General features: G+C 47.8%; 1 protein-coding gene and 1 long non-coding RNA gene across 3 annotated transcripts; one reads left to right on the top strand and one right to left on the bottom strand.

Moving 5' to 3' along the window:
- Positions 1 to 914: 914 nt before the first annotated feature.
- LOC120657456 lies at positions 915 to 7,067 on the bottom strand. Of its 2 annotated transcripts, XR_005668186.1 has the most exons (4): positions 6,759 to 7,067; positions 6,412 to 6,572; positions 1,898 to 2,916; positions 915 to 1,495 (listed from the first exon to the last, which is right to left on the bottom strand). It is a non-coding gene; the product is annotated as an uncharacterized LOC120657456 (long non-coding RNA). The 2 variants fall into 2 exon arrangements; XR_005668185.1 differs by having other exon boundaries at positions 915 to 2,916.
- An 836-nt stretch (positions 7,068 to 7,903) lies between these two features.
- On the top strand, positions 7,904 to 8,975 carry LOC120657455. Its single transcript, XM_039935762.1, has 4 exons — positions 7,904 to 8,095; positions 8,169 to 8,264; positions 8,371 to 8,536; positions 8,643 to 8,975. Exons 1-4 carry the CDS (start codon positions 7,955 to 7,957, stop codon positions 8,693 to 8,695), a joined length of 456 nt encoding a protein of 151 aa, XP_039791696.1. The 5' UTR covers positions 7,904 to 7,954; the 3' UTR covers positions 8,696 to 8,975.
- Positions 8,976 to 9,086: the final 111 nt, after the last annotated feature.

Below are 9,086 nucleotides of genomic sequence, written 5' to 3'. Positions count from 1 at the left end.
AAAGGAAAAAAAAAACAGAGCAACATCCATGGAGGCTCCACAAACAAGAACCTCAGTTCCCCAGCCGGCTCCAAACGAACTCCCCACGCTTGATCTTCTTCACGAAGGCATTATCGCCAAAGGGGTCACGATTAGGGTTGAAAACGGACAGAAATATTCCCGTTCCGACCCGTTCTGTTTTCTATTTTTTGTCCGTCCGTTTCCGTATTTGTGGGATCTCATTTCCGTATTTACGGAAGTAGAAATGAGGTTTCTCCGTTTCCGAGAAATCTCGTTTTTACATGAAATTGACCCGTATTTATTCCGTTTTTCATCCCATTTTTAATCTACATAAGATATGTCTAAAAATTGATATGTTCAAAAACATACTAATCACTAAGTATGCATGTTAATATGTTAACACATGACATACTAGTGAATATTGGACTAATAACTTCGTACATGTATATTATTTTGTGACTTTGTTAATGTATACTCGAGAATATTTGATCGCGTTATTCTTTCCGGCTCAACATCCGTATTGGTTCGTTTCCGTATTTCCGCGTAATCCGATCTCGTTTCCGTACCCGTATTTTCCGAACCCGATTCCATTTCCGCCAAAAAATATAGAAACAGAAGTAGAAATGAGGTTTTTCCATCCGTTTTCATCGCTAGTCGCGATCAGAGCCTCCACGTAGTTGCACCAGCGGTCCACTTCTCGCACCATGCTCTGCTTGATAAATTAGACTTGTTGAACTATGTAATCTGTAAAAAAAAAGCTGTGTTATCATTTTACGCCCTGCGTACTTGGTAATCCCAGCTGTATAGCATATGCAGATGGAACTGAAGAAAGCTTCCTATTGAGTTTCTCATTAATTAGTGTTGGACTGTTGATGCCTCTGCTCGGCTGACAGAGGGGAACAAACCAAGTTCCATAACTCAAACGTAATTCCATAACTGAAACGTAATTATTACAAACCTTGTTCTTGTTCGCAAGCCACGTCATAAAAATTATACTACACTCCATAACAACAGCAGCTAACAGCTTGGCGAAGGATGACCCATGCTACTTTTGCTTTCCTTTCGTCCAGGTCCATTCAATCCAATCTACGCGATTTGCTGGGTCTCTCATGTTCTTGTACTGCACACGACAAACTGAGTTCTTGAACAGATCCAATGCTTTGAAGTACAGATCCGACCCTTCGGGAACACCGTCTTGTTTCAGCATTTGCATGGTTTCGTGAACCTCCTGCTCACGGGTCTAGCTTCGTTCATGACAACTCCGATAAACAATGCTTTCAGATACCTGCCTCAGATAGTCCTCCGCGCTGCAAGTCTTGTTTTTTGGTGGGCTGGTAACCTTGTCGTCCATGGTGGCTCTTTTGGAAGAGGGGCCAGCAGGTTCCTGTGTTGCAGGGGTGGCTGGCTCACTAATACCGCCAGCCCACGAGGAAGTAGATGGCGAGGCCAGAGTGGGTACCATTGCCCAGGGGCTGATGAAACTTGAAGTAGTTGGCTGCAGAGGTGGAAATCGCAACAGAAACATTGTCAGCAGAAATGTCCAAATGCACAGAAACTATTACATAATGAAGCTCCAAAAAGTTGACAATGCAGCAATTAGGAGTACTGGACTAGTGCTAACGTGATTGGTACAAGGAACAAAACTATATACTAGCCATCATGTATCGACTATCAACTCACTTCAGAAGAGTGAATCTAAATGAGTAAACAATAATGAAATGAAATGTCGCACACAGCCACAATAATTTGTAATATATATGAAAACAAGAGTACCATATGAATGGAGACTACTGCATCTGCATTGGGAAAAATACCAGATAGGATTATAATTTTGAATACAAACTGAGGTTATAAACTTATGTAGAAATGTGCACCTTAAACAGATCTGAGGCTAAACCAAAAACAGATCTGAGGCTAAACCAAAATATTGCAGCAAGGGAAAGCTAATCCATCATGACCACTTTGACTCTTGGTAGGTGTTCAACTTGACTTGACCGGGTGTAGTGTATAATAACAACTAAACACTAGTCATGAATAAATGGCAGTCTTAAAGGATGAAACAAGAGATCAGCGAATAAAAGGTGATTACAGGAAAATGATGAATAAATTAATTGTAGAACACTAGGTGGAACCTTACACACAATGAAGTCTCCTGCTTGGTCAGAATAGTTACAATAGTAATTGTAGCAAGACTAGGAGGAAGCTTCTCTCTGCACAATAACAGTCAGCATTGCATCAATGAAGAGAATGGGTGCAATGCTTAAGTTATTGGTACAAGGACTGGCAAGGAAATTAAAAATCATTTGCACTTCAAGTTTTTTTTTAGAGGAACAGGCAAAAGCGCCCTGCCCCATCTTGATTAAGATGAAGCCAAAAACGTTTACAGTGTTGAGAGAAGTTCAATCCAGGTAGCACACAGCACAGCGCACCCAAAGAAACACTAAAACCAGGTACAGCAACCAACAGAGCTGAAAAACTAGAGAGAGGAAGCCAAAAACAAGGAAGAAAGAGGCTGGAAGGGCTTCAGGTAGAAAAGCTTGGCACCCAGGGCTTCCCATCATTCCAGTCATTTTTCTTCAGCTTCTTTGCTAGCAGCCTGGTGCAAGTGGTAGTGCTTGCCGCCTGTGAACCGAGAGGTCACAGGTTCGAGCGGTGGCCTCTACACATTGCACAGTGTGTGGGAAAGACCTCCTGCTAATAACCTCCCCCAGACCCCGCACAGTGCGGGAGCCTACGGCACTGGGTACGCCCTTTTTTTCTTTGCTAGCAGCCGAGTGCCAGTGGCATCTTGAGGGCCTCCTCCAAGAAAGAGCGCCACTGGTCCATACCTTGCGCCAAATCCCCCTGATACATTGGCTTCCAGTCCACCATAATCAGCCAGATTCTCCTGATAACTGTTTTCATGCTTTTCCACGCCTGGTGATTAAACACAAAATCATTGCGAGTTAGCCAAACACCCCACAGTATTCCTGCAGAGATACTGTTAGTCAAAGCAAACTTTTTCTCACAAGGCCACTTGCTGGCCAGATCCAGATAACTGGAGATCATAACACCTGAGAAGCTATGAAAGAGCTTCCAAATATATTGTGCCACAACACACTCAAAAAAGAGATGGTTGACAGATTCATGATCCAAGCAGAACTGACACTCAAGAGGTTTTATGACACCTCTACGGCTCAAATTGTCGACAGTCATAATCTTATTGTTAGAGACTGTTAAGGGTATTATAGTCATTGTACTTTAGTCTAGGGTTTGGGGTCTCCTCTTGTACTCTATATATGCCCAAAGGGCCTCTCTCAATACAATTAGATAGTTCACTCTCTCTTCCTCTCCTCAACCGTAACATGGTATCACAGCCATCGTTCTGATCCGGCCGACCACCCTCGTCGTCGCCGCTGTGCTGCCCCTGGGAGCTTCGTCTTGCTCCTGGGGGCGGCATCCTCCAGACCCAAACCCATTTTTTTTGGTTATTGAGTCATAGCAGCAGCAGCAAGATCCGTCCAATCGCGGGAGGGGAGCAGCAGCCCCTGCCCGTCGTGGATCCGTCCCCATCCGCCATCGATCCGCTCGCGGGAGAGGAGCAGCAGCCCCTCCCTCTCATGGATCCGGCGCCGCCGTCCTCTGTCCGCCGCCCATCACGGCGGATCCATCTGCGCCGTCGCGTGGCGCCCGTCCGCGCCGTCGTGGCCTCCTCTTCAGCCGCCCGTCGTCGATTTGCTTGCGGGAGGGGAGCAGCAAGCCCTGCCCGTCGCGGATCCGGCCGCCTCCACCTCCTCCGCCGGCCATCTTCGTCGCCGCCCGTCGCGGCCTCCTGCACCGCCGTCGCGGCCTCCTTCTGTGCCGCCCGTCGCGGCTCGTCCCCGCCATCTGCCCACGTCCACCCATCGGGAGCAGCGGCCGCCGGCTTGTGCAGCCGCCATCTTCAGTCTGCGGCGTCCGTCCAGCGCCGCCCGTCCACCCGCCGTCGGGGCTCCTCCGCCCCGCCTCCATCTCCGCTTGTCCGGCCGCCGGAAGGGGGGTGCTGCAGCTGCTGCCCGTCGTCGATCTGCTCGCGGACTCCCCGTCGTTCGTCCGCCTGTCCCCGCCGGCTCGTCCTCGCGCCGTCCGCCCTCCTCTGTTCTCTCTGTTTGCTGAGGACCGGCTGCAGTTCATCCCCTGCCGCCGCCCCTCCTCTCGCTGCTTGTTGCCGCTTCTCGGGAGAAGGGGCTCGTCCCTCTGCTCCTGTCCGCTCGGATTGGGGGCAGCAGAGGCCCGTCGCTCTGCCCCCAGTCCCCCGTCATCGTGCTGTGCGGTGCGGTGCTCTGTTCTGCTACTTGCTGCTACTGCTGCTGGAGGCCCGTTCTGAAATTGATCTCGCACATGCAGCTGCTGGTAGTATTGCTTTGCTTCGTTGCACTTGCATCTGCATCCACGCCAATCCAAGTCCAATTTCGTTGCTCCGTAATTCTGCTGCTGTTGGTGTCCATCTACTGCAATTCATATTTTGCTTGTGCCTGCTGCTGTCATCTGCTGCTGCCTTGAGTCCTTTTTTTTTCTTCAGTATATTCAGTCCACATGTGTGATGTGTCCATCCATATCAGCTGCTAGCAGTCCTTGCTTGATGCTTAAATGTGTTCTTTGCTGCAGCGAATCGTATCCCAGCTGCATGCTTCTGCTAGCATATCAATCTTTGTTATGTTCGGTTGCCCAACCAAGTTCACAAATTCGTTCAATTCGTCGAAGCCGTGTATTTCCACAATTCCATTGTCAGATCAGCCATTATCTTTGTTTTATTTTATGGTTAGTTGAATCCCGTCGATTCGCTAACCGATGTCGTCATTGTTGGTGCGACCTTTGCCCTCTTGGTCCCTTTCGGAGCCGTTTTGCTCCACATCTTGATCAATGGTCATTTATTTGTCGTCATCATCATCATGTCATCTCGCTGCCTGCCGTCTTGCAGCAGTGAACTCTCTCCTCTCCGTTTGGCTGGTTTGACACATCTCAAGTTATTGTCAAGTTCAAGTCTCCAAAACAAGGCTCGTGTTTGAGTTGTTGTCCTGGTTTGTGAAGACTCGAGGTATTTGCTCAAGTACTGGTTTGTGAAGGCAATACCCTCTTGTGGAGGAGCTCATCTACATGACATGTTCAAGAGTTGCACGCCTCGATGATATCAAGATTTTAGACTTGGATGTATCTTTTCCTTGTTTCTTTTGAGTCTAGTGCTTAGTGTCAACTCTCCAAATGCAACGTCATTGCATTCACGTTGCATTTGAGAGGGGGTGTTAAGGGTATTATAGTCATTGTACTTTAGTCTAGGGTTTGGGGTCTCCTCTTGTACTCTATATATGCCCAAAGGGCCTCTCTCAATACAATTAGATAGTTCACTCTCTCTTCCTCTCCTCAACCGTAACAGAGACGAGCCACAAGAAAACCTGAATCTTAGGAGGAACTCTAACCTTCCAAATAGAGGGAATATAGACCAGTACTACACCTCTGAAATTAATCACAGCATAAAGGGATTGAGTAGAATACTCACCCTTACTCTCATACTGCCAGACTAAAGCATCCCCCCCCCCGGTCATTGTACACCACCGAACTAATGATCTCTGACAGCTCGAACCATCTCTCCATCATATCCTCGCTGAAATTTCTCCTAAAAGTGAGCTTGAGTGCTTGACTTCTACACCATCCCAAACACTAGCAAGAGAAACGCCAATCTGATCACAAATACAAAAAAGGTCCCAGAATTGAGTTGCAAAGGGGGCAGTACCAAACCAAATATCCTCCCAAAACCTCACTTTTGTGCCATCCCCCACAACCCACCTGTACCCAAATTTCAACGCCTTGGCTGCCCAAAGGACTCCTCTCCAGAAAACCGAAGAATTTGAGTGTGGAAGACTAAAGATGTTTACAGCATTCCTCACATACTTCTGTGTAATTATATTATACCATAATTTCCCCACATCTTTCAAGAATCTCTTTATCCAAGAGCCAAGGAGGACCAGATTCAGATCTCTTAAATCAGGCACTTCAAGTTAACCAAACAAAAATTTGGAAAGGATTATTGATTATTTGATTCTATAAAATTATATGAAGTCACCAGTAGGCATCATGTATCAAGTGTCAACTCACTGCATAAGAGTGAATCTAAATCGGTAAAACCAATCAACAATTATTACGCACGCAAATTAGATCTGAACCCCTAGATGAAGTACAAGCCTATGAGTTTTTTCAGGCATGACAATCAGATCTCTAAGCAGAAGTGTGAGACACAGAGACATATAAATGGCACTGAGATAAACATAGACTTCATGTGCCCCTTTTTATTTAGCAATCTTCGTTGTATGCCAAAAGGCCTCTTTCTTAGCAATTAAAAGACGAAGCAAAGTAACACGATGATGAATCAAAAGCGGAAAAGCTCACAAGAAATACCTAAAGCCCCCAGTTACTTGCCCAGGGATCATCGCATCCCCAGCTGCTCTCTCCTCTCTGTCCTCGTCCTCAAACCGGCTCAGCTGGCTTTGCAGCGTAGTCCTTCTCTACGGAGTCCTCAGCACCGGTGGCGAACTGGCGAAGCGTCACCATTCTCACTGCTGCCACCCGGAGGACAACAACAATCAGCACCCAAACGAATGCTTAAGGCAGAAACCACAATGCAGCAGCAATGACTATACATCTGGACATCTGGTTGAGATGGCTCAATTCCTAAGGCTCAAATAACAATGCAGCAGCGGTGAGGTTAGGTGAGGGAAGGGGGGCAGAGAGATTGAGATGCTCACATGCAGCAGCGCGCCGGGGCTGCCCTTGAGCGGGAGCGTCACTGGTAGATCTTGTCCTTGCCGGCAGGGAGGTTGGTGGCCTCCAAGATGGGGGATGCCCTTGGGCGGGAGCGTCACTGGTAGATCTTGTCCTTGCCAGCAGGGAGGTTGGTGGCCTTCAAGATGGGGACCGGCCACCGGCACGCGCCGCCGGCGTCCTAGGGGAGAATCGCGGCGGCGGCGCCCACGGAGACCGCGTCGGCGGCGCCCACGGAGACCGCGTCGGCGGCGGCGAGGAGGGCGGCCGTAGTGAATCGGAGGGATGAAAACGTCGGAAACGTGGCGAAAGAGTCCACCATTTTCACTTTCACATTTTTCATCGAAAACGAAAGCGACGCCGCTATTTTGATAATTTCAAAAACAAAAATATACGGTCGAAAACATCGATAACGATCGAAATCTATCAAAACAATATTTAAAAAATAATAAATATATTAAATAATAGAGTATAACATTAACTATATGACTTCATCTCATATGCAAGTATTGAAAATTCGATTAAAATATTAATCCAAATATCGAACCAATCCGTGATAACTGACACACAGTAGCATGCACGATAGTATGGTACAAAGTTGCACACAACATAAATGACATAGTCATACATGATGATTAACCAAATTCAAATAGAAACTTAAACATAGACTAGCATGCCATTAAAAATAGTGCTAGTGCAGAGCCGCAGGCTGTCCATGCCTACAACTGAACCTCCGCAAGCTATTGGACCGGAGAAAGCATGTATTGGACTGGGCTTCAAATACAATAATACCGACGATACATTACCGGATAAATACGGTAATTTTCGAAAACGGTCGATAGAGATTGAAATCATTTTCGCTTTCAGTTTCGGATAAAAATATTATTTTTGTTTCTGTATTTTCGGTAGCTGTTTTCATTTTTGTTTACACCAGAATTACGGTAAAATCTCGAAAACGGTTTCCGGTAATCGAAAATTTTCGTTTTCGTTTTCAACCCTAAGAACGAGTGAATACATGTGTGGTGTGTTTGACTGATGTGTGGGCCCTTTTGTGCCAGAACGAGTGAACGATTCAGTACTCAACTATTCGAGATAGACCCCCATTCCGATTCGAAATCAAAAGCGGCGCGCGGAGGGCAGGGAGCTGAAAACCCAAAAGATACAGCAAAAATACGCAGAGATGGCAGATCCGAGCGGGCGGCGGCCGCGGTACCACCCGGCGGTGAACGACATCCTGTCCACGCTCGCCGACGCCAGCGCCTCCCTCGCCGACGTGCAGCGCCGCCTCGACCTCGAGTTCCGCGCCTCCTACCCCGACCCTGTCAGTATTCTCGCCCTCCTCCCAAACGCTCCTTCCGGCGCGCGGCTGACGGGATCTGCGGCGGCGGTTGCAGGCGAACCCGGCGAAGCTGGTGGCGCGGGTGAAGCGGCTGCAGGAGGAGGTGGCCGCGATCAAGGAGCTCTGCCGCGACATCCTCACCCAGAAGCAGGTGGCGCTCCCCTGAACCCAAATCCCAAATCCGAATTGTTCGAGGCAAAAGCAGTTCTCAAATCCCTGGGATTGACCCTCTGATGCTGCCCTTGCTCTCTGCGCAGGAACTAATCGATCGGATACACATGAGCCTGATGGCGCAGCGCAGCACGACGCGGCGGCTGCTCGCCGCGTCCGGGCTGCCCTCCCTGTCCGACGCCGACGAGGCCGCCCACAATAGCCTCAACACGGTGATCGACGAGTGGACAGCTCACGTGAATCCCATCACAGGTAGGTTCCTCCGCATTTTTTGTTCCGGCTGGGTTGCGGGATGATGCCTCCTGGGAATTCATGGTGGATTGGGAACCGGTGGTGATTCGACTCGTCATGCTCGCAGGGAAGAACAAGGCAAAAGATGCCAACCAGATCCTCTTCTCGACGATCATATAGATGCAGAGCAGTTTTGCGGCGAACTTGTCCATAACAACGATGTGGTTGTGTTGCATCTGTAGTGAGTTCTTGGTTTGCAATGTTGTTCTCTGCTCGGAATTTATCTCTTTTTAGCGTTGTAAATGAGTATCAACTAGTACCTTCGTCTTGTTTGCTAAGTCAACGTGTGGAGCATTGGTAATTTGCTGTTTTATAGTATCTCTGTAAAAGGTGTTTTCAACTCAAAGCTTCAATAAAAATTAAATGAACTGGTGCATGTGAAAATCACCAAAATGTCAAATCGAGCTGTCATTTGAAAGTTACTTTTTTGATGGGTTATTTGGAAGTTATAGAACATAGGACGATTGCTTTTGCTTTTGTGTTGTTAAGATCAAAATATGTAGTGGTGACA

This window comes from Panicum virgatum, chromosome 1N (assembly GCF_016808335.1).
Source record: "Panicum virgatum strain AP13 chromosome 1N, P.virgatum_v5, whole genome shotgun sequence".
Classification (NCBI taxonomy): domain Eukaryota; kingdom Viridiplantae; phylum Streptophyta; class Magnoliopsida; order Poales; family Poaceae; genus Panicum; species Panicum virgatum.
This window is presented reverse-complemented; position numbering and strand designations above follow the sequence as displayed.